Genomic DNA, 21,562 nt, shown 5'->3' with positions numbered 1-21,562 from the left:
AAAGAAGATTGCAACTTAAAGCGGTAAGCAGTACAAGCTAACCAAATATTTTTGAAATATAATTTTTTATCTGATTCTCCACTGCCAAGACTGACATATGCTTTATATTCACGTAACATATTTTTTTTTAAAAAGGACAACAACACTTGTAGACTAAGCAGCATTTGCTAATAATGGAGTCTTTGGCATTAGACACAGCCAAATTTTAGTGGTACTTCTGCCTCTCACAAGTTTTGTGACCTCTGAGCCATAGTGTTCTCTATAAATGGGGAAAGCACTAGGGATTGCCAGAAGGATTAAATGAAAAAATTCATCCAAAACTCTAACCCTGAGTTAGAGTTATATATAATAACTGATATATAATAAATATTAGTAAATAATATCATAATCATGAGACCAGTAAGAGCAACAGTAAAATAAATCATAGAATTAACAACGGTTCTGCTCAGATTCCGCACAGTACAACTCCACTGAGCTTGGAAAGTCAGAAGCAGAGATGAGGCCCAATCTGCTCACCAACTAGAAAAGAAGTCTCGGTCAGATGCTGCTAAAACTACATTTCCCAGGAGCCCCTGGGCCCCAGTGTCTCGGTTTCTCTCATTTCCGGGTCTGTCATGTGACTCCCCGGGGACACCATGGCGGAAGCGGAGGAGCAGGTAAAGGCTGTAACTGTTAGGCAAAGGAGTGAGAAGCGAGGATGAGCCGTTTGGGGCTTGGAGCGGAGCGTGTTGGGTTGCGGAGCTGCGGGAGGGCGAGGCAGGTCCGCCCACGGTGGGGCGCGCAGCTGGCAGTGTCCGTGTCGGGGAGCAGAGGAGCGGGTGGGATGTCAGCTCTGGAGGGCACCCGGGGGGAAGGGCTCCGACTGCACCCCCGGCGTTGGTGAAGCGGCCTTGCTTTGCCGCTGCCCCGTGGTCTTTCCTCCGTGAAATTTTGGCTTGAAGTCAGCCTGTCCCAGGGACTGACTGCTCTTGGGGGAACATAAGAGATGGCTTGAGTTTTGAGGCCGGGTAATTGAAATTTCAGTTCCTTTCCAGTCGAAGTTAAGGCAGAGTTGCTTTGCAAAAGAGCCAGCTAGGAGCGAGGAGATGAGTTTTGTTTCGTACCTATTGTTTTTAGGTACAAAGCTAAGTCAGCTATGGCGTGCAGCCGTGGTTAAGTGCATTGTTCTGGATCAAGAATACCTACGTTCCCGTGGTGGTTCTCTTTCTTAATATGTGACATTGGGCTAGTTATTTAACTTTAAATCTAAGATGGAGTTAAAAGAGTGACTTTCTGTGAGAGTGGTTTAAGAAAGAATAAGTTAGTACAGCAGTTAGAGTGCTTAGTGAAAGTTGGGCTTAGTAAGGATTGCGTGAGAGTATTTGTTGCTGGCGGAACATCAGGCTGCAAAGCCGGCCCACGCTTGGCAATGGGGCGTGGAGTTTAGAGGAGTAGTTAGTGATGGCGATAAGAGTTATTTTCCTACAGGCGGTAGTGGTAGTAAAAGTTAGTTGAAATGAAAAAGTGACATCAAGAAGACAGAAAAGTGCAAAGGCCAGAATGTGAGGAAATACCTTTTCTTTCTTTCTTTCTTTCTTTTTTTTTTTTTTCCATTTCCAGGACCATTTCAGGTTGTCATTGTTTTTCCTAACAAATTAACAGGGTCATCAGTTTCCGTAATTGCTTCTAAAAAGTGATTTATGATGAGCTGTACCATAACAAAAGAAGTTTAACTAGTTGATAATTTGTACCATTTGTAACATACTTCATTTACATAATGAAAATTTACATTGGGTACATTTGATAAATATCAGTAATTAAGAAATAAGATAGAAATTGGGTTTGGGTGGTCATTGTGTTAACAGGAGTGTTGCTACCAGCCACTGAAACCTCCCTTTTCTGATCTGGTCACTTTAAAGGAAAAATGCTCGTTAAGCACATGTAATTTCATGAGTCATTGCTAGGTTTGATGATAGTGGTGAAATTGGTTTTCACTCTGTTGGTCTTTCAGGTTGAAATATAGCTTATTTGTAGTCTGACTGAAAAGTAAAAAGCCAAGATCTTAGATAGAAGATAGTAGAAATGGGGAAAGTAGTGCTTAGTATTTATTTAGTAGTGTTTTGTATGGAAGTTTGGCAAAATTGTCTTATGGAAAGAGCACATGTAGAAAGTTAGTGATATAATAAGAATGCTTTGAAATTTTATAGCACTTTCCAGTATAAACCCTTTATGTCACATTTGGTCCTTGCAAAACAATTCTGTATCGTTAATGTTTATTCTGATATATAAGTCAGGACAAGCACTTGCTCTGTTCCAAACATTGTAATGGCTTCCCATTGCCCTCTGAGGAAAAGCCAGACTTGCTTAGAATACGTGAGTTGCCCTGTAGAACCTTGTCCCAGATGCTCGTTTTCCCTTTTCTGACTTAATTTTCCACTACTCTTCCCTGCTTCCCTTCTGTTTCTGGGTAGCATCAGATACACTTGGCTTTCTTACTGTTCATTCAACAGGCTGGCATGTTTCTACCTCAGGGCCTTTACTCCTGCTGCTCCCTTTTTTGACCCCAGATATCTATAGGACTTTCTCCCTCAGTTCTTTCATGTCTTTGTCCAAGTGTTATCTTTTGCAGTGAGATCTTCTTTGATCATTCTTTGAAACCTCTTGCATTATTTTCCTCCTTAACACTCATCACCATCTGACATAGTGTGTTTTAAAATTTCTGTTATTTGTTCTATATGTTTCTATGTTCATTTCTGTATATTCTCCCCATTAGAATGTAAGCTTCATGATGGCAAGCATTTGTTCAGTGCTGTTTGCCCGATATCTAGAATAGTGCCACAATATGTGTTAAATGATTGAATTGTGTACATAAGCAAATGGGAATTCAGACAACTAAAGTAACTTATTCAGGCTTATATCTATAATAAGCCTCCAGTCTTCTATTGCCAGAGTTCACAATTTTTCACTAAAATACTCCACTCCACCTTTTAAAAAATACTAATTCTCATTTTAGCTGATTAATTCTGTTAATTAATTCTATATTATTAATTTAATTCTAATTTTTAACTAGAACCTAATTCTAATTTTTATTTATTTTATTATTATTACTTTATGAAATAAAGTGAGCCCTTATCACCTTAATAAATGTCCTTCAAGTTGTGATTTCACCTTTGACCCTTTAACAGTCTGCAGAGACTATCATTCTCAAAAAAGACCAATATTTTGTCAATTGCAGAAAGAAGCAAACATTCACAAATTGTCCTGTTCATTTTTTAAAGCTAGTAAATAATTTTACCTACATTATCAGTCCTTTATAGGTTAACGGTGGTTAGACTTTTCTCACCCTGCTTGATTTGTGCATTTCACAGTAGGAAGCCATTAAAATCTGGCCTTTCATATATAGTTTTTTAAAGGCTAAAAGGGCACAAAAGGGGAGGTAAATGAATTTACCAATTGTTCTGTTCTGCCACTTTGAACCTTTTAGAAAATCTTGACATAATTCCCTCCCCCGAACACTTTATGAATTGAGATGTGTATTAAAATTAGCTACAATGATGGGTTAAGTCAAAAGAAGCTTTTCCTTGGCATCGTGCACTCTCAATACAAACAGCCCTTTATGATGCGCAGGACAAAACTAAATCTCTCCTCTTTTCTGAGCATTGTATTCTTTGGTGATTGTGGGTTTTTTCCCCTTTAATTCTAGACAGAACCAAAATGGTAAGATCTGTACTGAATTAACATAATGTAATATAGTTCATAGGCTCTCAAACTAGGAAATCATTTTTTTGGATATGATTGAACATTTTTTTAAGTCATTGGGAAATCTTTGTGCTGGGTATGGTCAAGGTAGTTTGCAGAAATAACTACATATATATTACATAGTTCACAGAAAGGACTAATACCCTTTATTCTGCCTGGAAATCTTCTAACCAGCAGTTTTACTTAGGTCTAAAGTGATTTATAGGTGACCTTCATTATCACAGATACCCAACAGTATTTGTTCATACCTCTTTTATGGATAACATTCTGCTTGAAGTCTGGTTGTTTGTGTATTTGTCTTATGTCTACTACAGATTGCTGAGTCTTCAAGAATAAGGACAGAGCCTGCTCATGTCTGTATCTCTCACAGGGCTAGTGCTTTACAGGTACTAGGTGCTTAATAAAATGTTTAAATGAATTCATTAGGAGGAGAATAGCCTTCTGAATTGAAAATGTCAAATTATAAATTAGATGCAGTGGAATTTGTGTTGTTTTATCTTAACTTGAAACTTCTGCAAGTTAGTAATTCATATGTATTGTGGGTTGCATTTCCCACATTCCTGCTTTGCCATCCCCCCAGGTACCCCAAACCATCGGGGAGCCTAGTCTATTAAAATATTTGATCAGTCAGACCACATATTCCTTGACAAGAGAGGAGAGTTCCTTTTTTTTTGAATTTTCCCTTTACACTTTAGAATTTGGGGAATTGTTATCCTTATCATCGAACATTTACTGTTTATCAGATGGCAGTTCAGGAGCACGTATACTCCCCCGTGATTGTGCCCCATGTGGAAAATCTAAGTCAAACCAACAAATACTTCCCTCAGCTTTCTTGCCTGCAAACTGGGGCATTTACTTTCCAGAACCCTTGTGAGTATGAAATGAGATAAAGTATGTTAACGTGGCCAGGACAAAGTGTCTTTCTGTGTCAGATGACAGTTTATTATTCAAACTTGGGCTTTGCTCAAGAATGTAGTAGTCTCTTTTTTTAATAGTTTGATCGAGATCTTTTAAAAGCAACTTCACTAATAACAGAAGAAATAAAGCCAGACAAGAGTTTGCTAAAACAAAGAATCAGAAATTTTGGGAAGATCCACTCTTTACCATCGTGTAACTAAAGTGTAGTCACAGATTAGCTTAGCTGGATGTGCTTATTGCCTTATGAGTTTTTCCTCTCCTTTGTCTGGACTGGCTGGCTGAAGGCCGGTGTCACCAGCTGATTATTTGTGGTTTCTCTGGTACCCACATTACCGCTTCGGAGGGGGAGCCCTCCTCAGGTCTGGGGTTCTGTGTTTCATGCAGCTCCCGGTTCTTGGCTGTTCATTCACCCTTGACTCTGTTTCTTCTGGGCACTTGCTCCCTCCTCATTGTTTTTGTTACCAAATGCTTGTGATTTGAGGCTCTTATTTAGACTGACTGCATCAGAGACTGTGAAGATGGAGTGTTTGCCTGGGTGTAGCCATTTCTCCAAACGGAGTTTATGTGATTGTGATGCAGTCAGATTTGGCACTGGGTCACTAGGTCGCCCCGCTGGTCCTTTTTTCCACACTGGGCAGACATCCAGGTTTTCCTTCCTTTGCAGACTCGGATGAGTGTGGTAGCTGAGCCTGTGGGGCTCAACGGGGTTGGTACCCTGAGTCTGCCTGCTCTTGCCTGCTCCCCAGGTGCTCTTTCAGCTTTCCTACTCAACCAGGCTTTTAGAAATTGAGGCCTCAATGATACAGGAATAACAGATACGTATCACACAAATATATCCTCTTATGTCTGCCTGTGTCTGACATTGGGATCTCTCTCACCCTGTCTTCCACTACGCTTAGCTGTGTCACCCAGTCTGTTGGGAAGGAGAGAAGGTGGCAGTGCAGCAGAGAAGGTGGCAGTGTTTCAGGTCCATCCCCAAGCCAGGCTGATTGCCTGGGGCCTGGGCTGTGCTGTCTTTCTTCATCCTGCTGGCCTCAGAGCAAACCTTCCCGGGGCTCCAGCCTCCATTTCTTCCCCAGATATTGCACATACAACCACCCCCCCCATAGTATACAGGTTCAAGAGGGGCCATGTCAAGGCACCAGGTTTGTTGGATATGTGATTGAGTGTAAGGGATTGGTTTGCAGAACAAGTTGTTGAGTTTAGCTTTCAGCTGTTGCCTAGATTTTGTTCTGCTTCACATTTGCATCACTCTGTGCCTTCTGGCTCATCATGTTTGCTTCAAACAGCAGCATAGTTTTCTTTTTATTGTGGTAAAATATACATAATATTTACCACTTTAACCATTTTTTTTAAAGATTTTATTTATTTATTTGACAGACAGAGATCACAAGCAGGCAGAGAGGCAGGCAGAGAGAGAGAGAGAGAGGGAAGCAGGCTTCCTGCGGAGCAGAGAGCCCGATGCGGGGCTGGATCCCAGGACCCTGAGATCATGACCCGAGCCAAAGGCAGCAGCCTAAACCACTGAGCCACCCAGGTGCCCCCACTTTAACCATTTTTAAGTATATGATTTGGCAACATTAAGTCCATTTGCTTCATTGTTCAGCCATTACTCCACCATACAACTCTAGAACTTTCTGTGATCACAGACTGAAACTCTGTACCCATTAAACACTAATCCCCCTATCACCCCGCCCCAACCCCTAATCTATTCTGTTCTACTTTCTGCCTCATATAAGTGGAATCTACAGTATATGTCTGGTTTATTTCACTTAGAGAACAGCACAGTTTTGTAACTTGTATTTTCAAGATTTAAGTTCTTTAAAAGAGTGTGATGTTAAAAAATGTTTGAATACCACTGACTCTTTCTGAATTGTAACCTTTCTCACCGTTCAGCCTGGCTTCTTGGATCCTTCCCTGGGACATTCACTTGCTAACTTCTGGTTTGCCCCTCAGTCTCTAGAACATTAAACACAGGGGCTTATTGAGTGGATGAAGCTAAGAAACAGGAGGCCAGACTGATTCCTGAAGTCACTCGTGCATTGCTTTGGTGGGATTATGGACAATATGTGATTTCTCTTGAGGCCACAACTACATTTGGGAGGTTTTTGCTGGTGCTGGGGGTTTAGAGTGTCTGGAGTAAATATTCTCACTGATACCAGCAGCCCCAGGAAGCTTCTCTGAGACCCTGGTTTTCCCTGAAAACTTGGTTTTCTGAGAGCCTCATGCTGCATGGTGTCGGATTCTGGTGCTGCGTGCTTTTCAGTACAGATTAGGCATGTAATTTGATTTTGAGTTTTGGGTTGAAATTGCTGCATGGGGACATAATACTTTTGTTTTAATGAAGAACATAAATGGGACATTTGCACCTTTCCCCTTTGTACCTCGTTGAATGGATTTCAAATAAGAATGGATTTCAAATAAGAAATTTCCTTAAGAAATTTTTTCTGGAAAGAGCAGTCCAGTGTCCTTTTAAAGTCTTGAGTTGGGGAATAGGAATCTAGGTGCAGGTCACTGGCATGGTCGTCAAAGCCTCGTTTTGCTGATGTTAGTATCTCAATATTCAGGAACAGTCAGGGGCAGAAAGGGTGTCAGAAGTCATTAAGTTCAGCCTTTAAGCCTCAATGTTCTTACCTTGAGGGTCATTAGGAAATTCTAAGATGCTAGGTGCAAAGCATTTAGCATTGCGGGGATATATATAATAGATGTTCAGTAAAGATGTCAGAATGGTGACTGTTAATAATAAATGGAGTGTGTCCAAAAGAGAAGGATCAGGATGGTAAGTGGATGAGAACCAGGATCTGGGGATGGTTAGCACAGAGGAAAAACAATTTAGAAGGGCAGGCATGATACGTGTCATTAACTTTGGAGAACTGTCAAATAGTAGAATTGGATTTTTTATGTGTCTTATTGGTGCTAAGAACAAAAAGTTACTGTGGAGAGATTATAGCTCCAAATTAATGGGAATTTTCTAGTACTTAGAAGAACATTCCAACTAAATAGGCCACGTTGAGATTTAGAACAGATTCTTAGGTTCCTCATGGGTAGTGATACAACTACAATAAAACTCTTAATTACAGGTAGCATTCGTCCCCATTTTACAGATGGCCTTTGAGAGCAGGAACTGTATTGTCCACAAGGCATTCCACAGGCAGCCTGCACCTTCCAGGTTCTTCTTAATTTTCCATGAATGAAAATAAAATTCTTTCAAACACCAGATTTGTGTCTCTGCTGCTATACAACTTTTGCCGAGTAATATATGCATCTGACTTGCTTTAAAATGTTTATTTTTTTTTCTTGAAAACTACTAGTCATATCTAAAATGTCCTTGCCCCATTTTTTTGTTCTTTATCTCATGGATCGTTGTAAAATGCTTACATTCAGTGTCAGCATATTAGTTGTAACTTTTTATTGCTATTGATATCTATAAGTACGTTAAGTAAATCTTCATTTTGCTGACCTCTTTGAGGATGCATGGCATCAGCAGATTCTCTCTTTCACTGGACAGGTGAGAGATTAGCAAGATCAAGTCAATTTTTTCCCTTTTTGCTTTGTTTTCTCCAGAGCAGCAAGATTCATTGTCTAGCAAGGGGGAAACTGTGTTAAATGGCAGAATTTGTCTTCCAGTTAATGGTTTAAAGAGTGAATGTAAATTATGGAGCTTGTTTGCACAATGTCTGATAGGTACTACTCTAGGGGAATTCTTTTGTAAAAAGCTGTTTAAGCGAGACAATCATTTTGACTTCACCAGATTAATAGCACAATAATTAATAGCACAAGGGCTTTTCAGTATAAAAATTGGCTTATAGATAATTTGAGATGGCAGTTTCCTCTTCCTTTCCAAGATCAGTAAGTAAGGCTGCTTTGCCAGACCTGTTTCCATTTTTAGCGAAAGAAAGTGCTTTCTGTGTACTCACACGATAGTTCCTGAGGCCATTCATTAACCTGCTGTCCACTCGAGGGAGGTCAGCAGGAGCTGGGGGTCTGGGTGGCCCCAGGATAACCATCTCAGTTCTGCCAGATGTGGGAAGTTGTGGGAGGCCCACAAGGCGTGGAGTCTTTCAACTGTAGCTGCAGATTACTTCCCAGAAAGGGCAGGTGGATGTGGATGGTGGGGATGGGATGACTCTTTCCCCGTGTCTTATTCTTTTGTCATCCTTCTGACTATTTTCCCCCTCTATGCTTTGTAGGAAACTGAGTCTCTCGAAGAATCTACAGATGAGTCTGAGGTAAGATGGTGGTTTGGGAGCCTGAGGATTTCTGGCTCACCATGGTATCTTGAGCTTTTTCTGCCTTATTAAATGAGACATTGCTGAGGATTGGGGGGTGAGGTAAAATAGGGCCGTGTGTGATTGAGCCTTGGGGAAGAACGTGACAGTTGTCTTTAAAAATATTAAATGGATTGACTTAAACAGGAAAAGGAATGCTTTCTCCTGATATTGAGTAGTAGTTAAACCCAAAGTCTGTTGGCAGTGGGAACTTTGATGCAGTTTTACAGACTAATTTTGACAGTTAAAAAAAAAATCTATATTTTAGGGGCCCCTGGATGGCTCAGTTGGTTCAGCATCTGACTTGATTTCGGCTCAGGTCGTCCTCTCAGGGCTGTGAGATGTAACCCCAAGTTGGGCTCCCCACTGGGTGTGGAGCTTGTAAGATTCTCTCTCCCTATGCCCCTCCCCCTTCCCCCACTCTTGCGTGGGCGCTCTTTCAAAAATCAATCAGTTTGTGATAAAACAACCACTATAGGTTCTCTAATATTTATTCTTTCTTCATTCTTTTAATGAATATGCCATGTTTACTGATATAATTTCTAAATCATGGAAATTATAGTTTATTTCATAAAATAAGAAGGAAAGTAACTACCTGAAAAACTGTTAAGGAGCTAAGTTGTGCTAAAGGTTATATTTTAAGGAGAATAAAAATATAAAATAATATGTATCTATAAATGTATAACATATATTTATAAAAGTATATTTATAAGTATGTAATAAATATAAATATTTATATATTTATAAAAATAGATTTTTAAAAAAATTTTTAAAGATTTTATTTATTTATTTGACAGACAGAGATCACAAGTAGGCAGAGAGAGAGGAGGAAGCAGGCTTCCCGCTGATTAGAGAGCCTAAGGCGGGGCTCGATCCCAAGACCTTGGGATCATGACCTGAGCCAAAGGTAGAGGCTTTAACCCACTGAGCCACCCAGGCACCCCAAAAATAAAAATTTTTTAAAAATTTTCAAGACTATGCATAAGATATAAATTTAAGTATAACGCTAGTGAACTACCAATTTTATGGGTGGACTATTAATAATAATTACATTTTTTCCTTTTAATATTTCATTTAGCTCAGAGGAATGAAAAAATATCTATGATAACCTGCTGGAAATTCACACCAATGTGACTGTAACCAATATAGTCTATAAATTTAGGTTGATGCTGCATACAGTTATTATATGGATTTTGTTTGCTTTTTCAGGGAAAAGGTGGGTTTAAATGTATTCTTCTAGAGAACATCTTGTGTTATGCTACTATGCATTTGCAGTTTGGCTGTAGAGCCATGATTCCTAATATTTGTGCTGCTGAGGATCTCTGATCCTCTCTTTGGGGCCCCTGTTAAGGCACTACAGAATTTGCTTATCGATATGGTATAGTACTTGTTGATTTTTTTTTTTTTTTTATAGAGAGAGAGATCACAAATAGGCAGGCAGAGAAAGAGGGGGAGCAGGCTCCCCACTGAGCAGAGAGCCTGATGTGGGGCTCGATTCTAGAACCCTGAGATTCTGACCTGAGCCAAAGGCAGAGGCTCAACCCACTGAACCACCCAGGTGCCCCAATACTTGTTGATTTTTTAATAAAATCCTGAAAAGCAGTTTAGCTTCCCATTCTCATTTTTGGAGATTTCCGGTTAACCATATTCTCAGAAACACTGGTATAGAATTCTGCAGTGTTGGAGCCCTGTCCAAGAATTTCATTTCAGAGGATGTTGGCAGCCACCTAAATAAATCTTTCCACACATCCTTCAGATACTAAATGGATCCACAAGGAGAACAAACGAAACACACATAACTCATCCCTCCAACGTAATCAGGAGACAGGGTGTGCTGTAAACTTCAGTGTAAGTGGGGGAATACATATCCAAAACCAGAAGAACCAGCTTCGGATTGAGTCTGGAGCTGAGTCCAGTGGAGGCGCGTTGGAGATAAAGACACTGTAGCTGAGTTCCAGCAGGAGTGGTTTCATGCAAAAGTGTCCCCTCCCCCAGGAGGGAAACGGCCCCACCCTGAGTGGACAGTCCTGAGAACAGGTCTGACAGCTGCTGGATCTGAGCACTGGCTGTTGGGGAATTTAAATGAGGGGGTTTGACAGGGTGTGGGACCAGAGGGGACAGTGTTGGGATGAGGCTGGTACTGGAGAGAGAGGGGAGGCATCCCTTGAAAGCATGGTGGTGACATTATAGGAGTGGGGGAAATTAAAGGTACGAAGCAGGAAATCAGGATACTTGCCTCCCCTCACGCCCCCAGAAAAGATACCACTTACTAAAGAAGATGCCCCCATTTACCTGTGTAACTAAGAGACCTAGTAAACCATTCAAATAACCTCGTCCTCTTCATAGGAGCACCTCTTGTTGCTGTCCTGGCAATCTGAGACTGGTAAAATTGAACTGGAATGGCAGGGAGCATCCATTCAAAAAACCATGGTGAGGAGAGCAAGTGGAAACCAAACATTTTCAGCTGAAACAAGCAGCAGCATAACACTCCATCATAACTTGAATGTCTTTAAACAAGCATTTGTAGATAGAGAAAACTATCTTAAAACAGAACTTTTAAAACTCAGAATAGAAATGGACAAAAAACTAGGAAGGAAGGAAGGAAATAAGAGCTGACCACTTAGGAAAGACATAGAAGGAAAGGATCATTCTTATAAAGTTGACGAAACCGAGACCGGAAAGGTAACCTGATTGTCTAATCTCAGATAGCTCGTTCACAGAAGTGAGTTCAAACCAAGCCCCAGATCTGGGCTCTTTCCATCATTTTTCCTGCTGTCTCTGGTGTCTTCTGCATCGGCCGGGACGGAGGGACTGTGGAGGCAGGCCTTGGGTTCCTGTCTCAGCCATACTTTGTACCTGCTCTGTGGCCTTGCACACAATCTCTCTGTCCCTCGTTTCCTTCATGTGTGCCGTGTGGGTTGCCCCAAGGGCTAGATGAGATTGCTGTTTGGGAAGCATGTTGTGTGGTGCCTAGCATGTGGGAAGCCCTCCCTGAAAGCTAGTGAGCCTCAGCTTGTATTTTAGAAGGAGTGCTGGTCTCCTCTTACAGCCTGGGGCTTCAGCTGCAGAGCTTGGGGAGACTCCCGGAGACTCTGGGACCCAGGGTGGTTACTCTCCCATCCGGGTTTTCATTCGTTCATGGGCCAACAAAGGAGTCAGGCTGGTGATAGGCCAAGTTTGGGCTTTTTAGTATGATGAGTTGGTTTATAATCCAGTCTTTGGAGCTGTTTGTTCTGGGTGTCTCAGTTTGAATCATGATCTTTCCAGATCCATGCTCGAGATTGTAAAACACTGTTCTTTTGCCAAAAAATCTTTATTTTTCCTTTTCTCCTCTTCCTCTATCGCCCCACTAGGTTTTGTACTGTCAGTTCAGCTTTCACAGGGCAGACATTTCCTTCATGTACTTCTCCCTCTTTATTCAAGTGCTCAGATAGTTTCCATTTCTGCAAACAACAATGTTTAGTGTTTTCAACCATGAATTATAGCAGTTTATCTGTTTTCCTTATGAAAGCCACATTTCTTATAGACTGGGCCTTTATACTGAGAAGACCCTAGTGTTAGGTTTCTCTGAAACTCTTATTTTTAAAGTTTAAATGTAATTTTAATTAAAAAATTTTTAATTGTGGTAAAATATACATATTTTATACATATAAAATATACATAACATATATATAACAAGAATTGCCATCTTGGGGCACTTAAGTGACTCAGTTAGGCCTCTGACTCTTGATTTTGGCTCAGGTCATGATCTCAGAGTGATGAGATCAAGCCCCTCTTTGGGCTCACGCTCAGTGTGGAGTCTGCCTGAAGTTCTCTCTCTCCCTCTGCCAGCGCTTGAGCTCTCTAAATAAATAAATACATAAATAAAATCTTTTAAAAACTTGCCATCTCAACCACTTTTAAGTGCATAGTTTAGCATTGTTAAGTACATTCACATTGCTGAGCAGCCTACCTCCAGAACTTGTTTATATTGCAAAACAGACAGAAGTTCTGTGTCATCAAATTACAACTCCCTATTCCTCCACCAGCCTCTGGCAATCACCCTTCTACTTTCTCTGTCTGAATTTGACTGCTCTAGAACCCTTATATAAGTGGAATCATGCAGTATTGGTCTCTTCAGAACTGGTTTATTTCATTTAGCAGCATGCCCTTAAGGTTCATCCATTTTGTCACATAGGTCAGGATTGCCTTCTTTTTTTAAGGTTGAGTAATATTCCATGGTATGTCCATACCACATTTTACATGCTCACCCACTGATGGATACTTGAGTGGCATTTACCTTTTGGCTTTTATGAGCAGTGTTACAAAGAACATGAGTTTAAAAGTATCTCTTTGAGACATTTTGCTTTTAATTCTTCTGAATATGTACCCAAAAGTGGAATTGCTAGATCATATAGTAATTCTATTTTTAATTTTTTGAGGAACCACTATACCATTTTCTCATTTTCCATAGAGACTGCACCACTTTATGTTCCCAGCAGCAACGCATGGGGGTTCTAATTTCTCCACATCCGCATCAACACTTGTTTTTTCTTTTTTTTCTTTTTTTTAATAGTAGCTGTCCTGACAGTTACGAGGTGATATTGTGGTTTTCATTCATTTTCCTAATGATTAAGTGATATCAAACATCTCTTCATAAACTTTTTGGCCATTTATATATTTTCTTTGAAGAAATGTCCGTTCAAGTTCTTTGCCCATTTTCAAATTGTGGTTTGGTTTTTGTTCTTGAATTGAGGAGTTCTTTATATATTCTGGATGTTAGTCTGTATCAGATAAAAATGGATGGATGGATGGATGGGTGGATAGAAAAGGATAGAGATACACATATTGTTTTTATATATAACTCAACAACCTGTGAATAGAATAGATGGATAGTTGACATATAGATACAGATCTATAGAGTTGTGATTTAACTATGTCTCTATAAAGAATATAAACAATATAATACATAAAAAATATAGGGGTGCCTGGGTGGCTCAGTGGGTTAAGCCTCTGCCTTTAGCTCAGGTTATGATCCCAGTGTCCTGGGATCGAGCTCTGCTTCCAGCTCTCTGCTCAGCAGGGAGCCTGCTTCTCCCTCCCTCCCTCTCTCTTTCTCTCTGCCTTCTTGTGATCTCTCTCTATGTCAGATAAATAAATACAATCTTTAAAAAAAAGAAAAAAATATATATATATCTCCATATCTCAGTTAGACAATTCACAGTACTTGAATAATTTCTCCCATTCCATAGGTTGCCTTTTCACTGTTGAGTGTATTCTTTCATGCATAGAAGTTTTAAAATTTTGATATAAGTCCAGTTTATCTATGTTTGCTTTTCTCCCTGTACTTTTCATGTCATATCCAAGAAATCATTGCCACATCCAGTGTCATGAAGTTTTTCCCTTAGGTTTTCTTCCAACTTCTCATTTTGTGTGTTCAAGAAAGAAGTATTAACTGCTCAAAATTGTCTGTGTTTTCTTCATTATTCTTGAAACCTGCAACCAAATGAAATGAAATTTCCAGGTGTAGTATAATTAATGCAATTGAAAGTGGTGTATATGTCAGTATGTAAAACTTAGGAGGATTTTGAGTTGTGCTTTGCTGTTAAAGTAGAAATTCAAAGCTGTATTAACAACCAAGAGCGTACATTAAGCATCTTGCCTTCGTGTTAATACTACATGAGTTTTTGCAGATTTTGTAGGATAAAGTGTGCCTTGCCTCTACTATTTTTTTTCTAACATATAATCCACTGTGTATTCCACCTTGATATGATAAGCCAGACTGTTTCTTAAATGGTGTTTTACTTTTGAAAAGAGTAACACAGAAGTATGTGGTCAGAAGAACTCATTCTCATTTTGAAGCTTTAAGCTTCTGTCAACACTGGGGACAACTGCTTTGGTCTGGGTGGGGGCTGAGTGCTACAGGAGCCCAGAGGAATGGATGATAAGTCAGGAATGGCTTTGCTTGGAATCTTGAAGATTTAAGTATGGAAGATAAATCTAGGCAGAGGCTGCCACAGTCTTTGGGAAGAGATCGAGTGATGAAGGGGCACACACGTTCTGCCGGCCAGCTGGGAGGCTCTGGGTGTGGCTGGAATGTGGAGGAAGCTGGGGGAATGAGGCTGGACGAGGAACTAGGGTGAGGCTGTAGAGCTACGAATGTGTCAAACCAGACAGTTTAGACTTGATCTGTTGGACGCTGGGGAGCCAGCGAAAGGCATGCTTATTGGGGGGTGGGCACAGGGGTTGGTGACAGATGAGCTGGAAGGAAAGACCCATTTCAGGAAGTTCTAGTGCAAGCCCCTAAAGAGATCACAGGAATGTAAGTGTCTGGGCTAGGCAGGAGCAGAAGACAAAGAGGAAATGCTTCTCAAGTCCAATCAGGAGGAAGTGTGGATAGCATGTGAGAGTCGATCTTGGTAGGGGAGTCAAAAAGATTCCAAAACGTCTAGTTCAGCTGTGTTGTAAGAAATTGAGTGAACTCCACTTTTAGGCAGTTAAAGGAAAAAGACATTTTAAACTTGAAGTTGACACCTCTTTATCCAATTCTTTCTTTGAAGTGGTACTTTTCTAATCCATTGGTGACTCCTTTTCTAATCGTTTTGGTCAGGCTGATACAAATAATATGCTTTCATATTAAATATGGTTTTAAAGAAAAGCAAATGAGCAAGCTAATCTCTGGGATTTTATTTCTAAAAATCCTCCAAGGTACATGCTGTAGAGGAGGTTTGGAGTGCTCTTTGGAGCAAAGATGGTGAATGGATTGAGCAGTGTTCACAATCTATTTTGATAATGAAGATTATAACAAAAACAAATTTATTGTAAGAAGCAACAGTTGGCATTTTGGTAAACTCTTTAGATATGTTCATTGGCCCAAGTTTTGGCCATGGTTATTTCTTCTCTTTTACAGATGAAGAAATAGAGTGTTTAGGTAACTGCCAGGGATACCCGCTGGTAAATGGATTTGAATCCCACAGTCAAGACTCCAAAGCCTGGTCTTCTACTGTGTCCAACTTCCCTGTGATCTCTCTGATTTTATTTCAGACTTTTCCTCTGTGTTCCTTTGTAGAATTGGACAAAATTTAAAAAAAAAAAAAAAACTCCCTTGGAACTCCTGCCTATGTATAAAATGATATTTTGGGTGATGTTACAGATTATGGCTTGTTCAACTAGTAGGAAAAGCAATTTCAGAATCTTTGAACTTTGCCTTATTCTCTAGAGAAAAAAGAATTGTCTTGCTAATTTATAGATAACATTAATAGTTATAAACTCATGTTTTGCCATAAAACAAATGATTCATTAAGAAAATAATTATAAATATTTGTAAAATATAAAATAAATGTTAGTTACTAAGCTATATCCCCTTCAAAAAGTACATTCATCTTTGGGTAGGGGCAATTTAGCTGCAAGAGTGTTCATTGCAACTTTGTTTATAATATAAAAATTTGGAAACAGTCCGGATGTCTGGAAAGGAATTATATTATCTTTATAATTGATAAAAGCATTCTACAAAAATGTCATTTAGAGCAGAGCGTGGCTATTTCTATAAAGGTATAGGTAGTAAATATTTAAAGATTTGCATACAAAGAATACTGAGGATATTATGTAGGTATGTAACCATATGAAAATATAAAAACCTGCTTGAAAGCTGTATGAAAACAGGCATCCAGCTAGACGGGCTGTTTGGAGTTTACCAATTCCTGATTTAGAGTATAATCCAGTTTTTTTCCACCCTCCAAAATCCACATGTAAGCACAGAAAAAAAGGTCGCAGGACTATAGTGTCACTGGGTCATGTGATTCTTATTTTATTTATTATCATCTGCCTTTATTTTCTAAGTTTTTATAAGTATGCATTACTTATATAATTAGCAAAATGATACCATTTTTTTAATGAAAAAAATTAATCCCTGTACATATTCTCATAGTATTTTGTGTCGATGTTACAGAGCTTCTGGGTTGCAAAGCAATGGGATTCAAAATGAAACTGCGTGTTTTTCCTTCCTTACCTCGCACTAAGACAAGGGAGTTAGGGAAAATGTTTGGTTTCTTTCATGCTCTCTTTATTTCAGCCAATATTTTACATAAGACAGAAATTGTTTTTAATGCTAATAGACATTTTTTTCTTAAGATTTTTTTTTTTAAGTTTTAAGTGTTGAGAGAAGTGTGGAGTCACATGCAGTTTTAAGAAATAACAGAGATTCTCTGTACCCTTCACCCCATTCCCAAAGGGTAACATCCTGCTTCACTCAGCTGCAACATCACAACCAGGAAATCAATATTGGTAACAATCTGGAGACCTGACTCAGATTTCACAAGTTTTACATTCACTCATTTGTGCATGTGTACGGATGTGTGTCAGTTCTTTGCACTTCTGTCATGTGTCACTTCTATGACATGTGTGCACTTCTGTCACTGCAGTCAAGGTGCAGTACTGTTCACCATGGTTCCCTTTTATAGTCACAGCTACTCCCTTCCCCCAGCTCCGCTATCTGTTCTCCCTCTCCATAACTTTTTCATTTTGGGCACATTATATGAATCGAACCATACAATGAGTGTGTAACCTTTTCAGATTGACTTTTTCTACTCTGCCAGTTTGTCTTTTAATTTTTGTGGTTAGATCATTCACATTTAAGGTAATTATTGACATGTTAGGGCTTAAGTCTACCATCTTCTGTTTTCTCTTTCCTCTGCTTTTCATTTCTCTTATTTCTCGTTTCTTCCCTTTCTGTGAGTTAATTGAACTTTTTTTTTTAAAGTTCTAACAATTTATTCATAGGTTTTTTTGTTTTTTAAGTGGTTGACTGTTCTTTTCTTTCAGAACTTGAGAAATGTTCTGTTATTTTTTTCTGGCCTCTGTCATTTCAAATGACAGGTATGTTGTCCTTATGCTTCTCTGTAATTGTGTCCTGTTTCCTGGCTGCTTTCCAGATTTATTTATTTATTTATTTATTTTGCCTTAGTTTCCAGAAGTTCAGTTATAGTTATGAGGGCTCTTGGTGTGGATTTCTTCAATTTATCTTACCTGGAGTTTGCTCAGCTTCTTGAATCTGTAGGATTATGTCCTTCACCAACTTTGGAAAGTTTTCAGCCATTATTTCTTTGAAATCTTTTTAAGTTCCACTCTCTTCTCCTGGGACTTGAGTAACTTGAATGTTAGCCCTTTTGTTATTGTTCCATAGGTCCCTGAGACTCTGTTCTGTGTTTTTCAGTCAGTTTTCTGTCTTGTTCAGGTTGGGCAAATTCTATGGATCTGTTCTCAAGTTCATTGTTTATGTTCTTTCACATATCCACTCTAATGTTGATGTCATCCACAAAGTTTTTTCTTTTGGTTATTTTATTTGCCAGTTCTAATGTTTACATTTTTTTAAAAGACTTCTATTTCTTTGCTGAGAAAGCCCATTATTTCATTTGTTTCAAGAGAATTTATAATTGCTCTTAGAAGCACTTTTGTGATGGTTGCTTTAAAATCCTTGCCAAATAATTCTAACATCTGATTCATTTCATATATATATGCATTTTAATGAAGCTAATATTTAAATCATGAAGAATCATCAGTTTAATTTTTTTCAGGTCCATTTACATGCCATGTGTTGTGCTGAGTGCTTTGAGTAGATTATTTCATTTTAAGATGAGCTACAGTCCTATCAGGTACGACAGTAGGCAGGAGAAGTTGGCTATGCCACAGTATAGTTCCAAAACTGTAACAGCTTTACACAACAGAGATTTATTTCTGAGTGTAATCAGTAGTGCAGAGAGAAGTTTTAGCATCAACAATACAGAAATGTCATCATTTTCCATAGGGTCTTTCCTATTAATGGACCAGAAACAATATGCTGTGGCATACTTTAGCCATGGAGCCGGAAACTGAAGCAGCTCTGCTTTGTGGAGCGATGTATTTTCTTAAACCTGGCTTACTTCGAATAGGTGTTTGGTGTATTATTTATTTAGAAGTATATTCCATCTTTCTTCGAAGAGCTTAGTGTGCTATACAAAGAGCTTTGTAGGAGAAGCATCAAATTGTTAGCCTAACATTTCAAGATGAAACTCGCACAGCAAAGGGAGAAATAACGGAAACCACCAAGCTAAGGAGGGGGCGGCAAGGAAGAAGAGCACCGAGTGAAACAGAGAGGTAGTGAGTGCGCTTTGTACCAGGTGCGGGTTCCAGCTACACCAGACCTCATTCTGCCTGTGTACATTCCTTTGAAGTGAAGATTGCATGTAAATCATTGTACGCTGGGCCTGGGCCTGGCATGTAATAACAGAGAGAGTTAATTAGTGTCATCGCTCTCTTTCTTTTTGCTACCATTATTAATAAATGTGCCTCCTAAAGAGATGCCCATTCAAATCTGGCTCACTTCTCACAAATATGATCAGAATACCTTGAATATGTTAGATATATTAATTTTAATAAGTGGACAAGTAGCTCAACCTATTTAAAGTAAACCTACATGCATTTTATATTGAATGAGAAATTAATATTAAAATAAAATGCAACTTCTGGATGCATCAGCCACCAGGATTGTTCTTTTCAATTTTGTTAAAATGAAAAGCAGTCATTGTGAGAAATCAAGAGATAGCTTTTTTAATCAGAAAATGCATCACAGAAAAATAATTTATTTATCTTTCCTGGTGGGTAGAACACTGTGAATCATTTATTGAAACTTAAATAGATTCTTTACATATATTAATTTTAATAAATTTAGAGCAACTAGTAACTAAAATGGTAGTGTTCCTTGTTAGGAGATTGATTGCTGAGAAAAATGGAGCATGGGGTTATAATATATCCTTCCAAATAGCCTTTGGGTCAAAAATTTGCTCTTTCATTTAATGAGCTATTAATATTAACAGGTTTTGCTGATTATTGCATCACTCAGGCATGGATAAACATTCTCTTTGAAGCAGATATTATAAAAATTATATGTTTGGAAACTTAATAGAAACTTTCTGAATATAAGTACAGATTTGTGAACCTGTATTTCTGCCATTTGTTAGAGATTTAAAAGATGAACATGACTCTGGTATGATATATTTTTGAACAGAGTTTATAATTTCAACTACCTAGGAGAGAAATTATTTTAGGCAGTCCAAGATAGACTGATTGATTGATCATTTTACTTATTTGGCAAATATTTATTGGGTACTTTTACCTTGTGGGTGCTAGGCTGTGCCAGTATTTTATGAAGGAGGCAGACAGTAAATAAAAACTTACATATTTGGTGGTAATAAATGTTGTGGATAAAAATAACATTGGATTAAGGGATTGTGGAGTGGGCCGAGGTGCTGTTTCATCCTGGGTGCTCAGGGAGGGCCACAAATTTGACATTTGACTAAATACATGGGATAAAGATTTTGTGGGTAATAAGAAGAGCAAACACAACACCTTCACGTAGGGTTGCTGGACGTCTTTGAGGATGCGAGTGGGGGTGAATGTTAGGAAATGAATTAGTGAATGGCTAAAACAAAGAGCCTATAAACCAATTTATGGACTTGGTTTCTACCCTGAGTAAGCTGGGAAGCCATTGGAGGCTGTCATTTTAGTGAGAGCGCTCTGGATGCTCTTTGAAAAAAGTCTTGGACAGCAAGTAGGGAGCAGCAAGACTAGTTATGAGGCTTTGGCAGAGCTCTAGCTGGAGGTGAGGAAGGACTTAGGGTAGTTTCTGAAGTAGACCCAGTAGATTTCTTGACTAGGACCCGGGGCTATAAGTGGAAGAGAGGAATCAAGGGTAAACAACTAGAAAGGCGGAGTTGTGAACTAAGATGGGATGAGACCGGCTCGTGCTGGTTTTGGTGCTCAGGGCAAGGTGTTGGTGGGGTATTTCAGAAGTTCCATTTTGGCTCTTTTAAGTTGGAGATGTCAATTAGGCATCCAAGTGGAAATTTCAAGTATGTAGTTGGATAAAGAAGACTAGTGCAGGTCTGGGCTAGAGATAAGAATTTTTTGTTGTTGTTAAGATTTTATTTGAAAGAGAGAGCGTGCACGTGTGCACAAGGAGGAGTGAGGGACAGGGGTAGAGAGAGAAGCAGGCTCCTCCTGAGCAGGGAGCCCAATTCGGGGCTCGATCCCAGCACTGGATCATGACCTGAGCCAAACGAAGGCAGATGCTTAACGGGCTGAGCCACACAGGTGCCCCATAGGATTAAGAATTTTTGAGTCAGCATTTAGATGGTGTTTAAAACCATGAAACTGGATGAGTTTAAAACTCATTTAGGGTCTGAGGTCAGATAAATGAGAAACCTGAGGCCTGTTAAGGGTTACTACAGTATTTTTGAGATCTGGTAGATGAAGGGAAATCAGCAAAGGGCCCTGAGAAGAAGTAGCTAATGAGTTAGGAAGAAAGCAAATGAGAGTGGTGTCCAAGAAGCCAAAGGAGGAATGCATCTCAGGAAGAAGGGCATGGCCAGCTGTGCCAAATACCATGGAAAGGAATAATAAGAGCAACTTTAGAGACTTGCCCTTGAATTTATGAAGGTGAGGCCATTGGCCATCCATATAGGAGCAGTTGTGGTGGCTCATGGCGGTGGGGATGATGTGGGGCCTGGACTGGTATGGGCTCAAGAGAGACTGGGTTGGCAGAATGTCTTTCGTGCTCTCAGAAATTCTTGTACTGCCTGTCTCAAAATGGTGACATGTTGAATGCTTATAATGTAGAGTGGCTG

General features: G+C 39.4%; 1 protein-coding gene across 3 annotated transcripts in view; it reads left to right on the top strand.

Moving 5' to 3' along the window:
- The first annotated feature begins 586 nt into the window (after positions 1-586).
- VPS41 (VPS41 subunit of HOPS complex) overlaps positions 587-21,562 on the top strand; it is a 176,702-nt gene continuing 155,726 nt past the window's right edge. For all 3 annotated transcript variants that reach the window (XM_004739346.3, XM_013059254.2, XM_013059251.2), the window contains exons 1-2: positions 587-656; positions 8,847-8,885. In XM_004739346.3, coding sequence (XP_004739403.1) covers positions 636-656; positions 8,847-8,885 — 60 coding nt within the window. In that variant the 5' untranslated portion in view covers positions 587-635. The remainder of the gene's footprint in view (positions 657-8,846; positions 8,886-21,562) is intronic.

The sequence above is a fragment of the Mustela putorius genome, unplaced genomic scaffold (genome assembly GCF_011764305.1).
Source record: "Mustela putorius furo isolate JIRA1106 unplaced genomic scaffold, ASM1176430v1.1 tig00003845_pilon_pilon_pilon, whole genome shotgun sequence".
NCBI classification, from domain to species: Eukaryota; Metazoa; Chordata; class Mammalia; order Carnivora; family Mustelidae; genus Mustela; species Mustela putorius.
The sequence above is the reverse complement of the archived record's forward strand: the minus strand, read 5'-3'. Positions and strand labels throughout refer to the sequence as shown.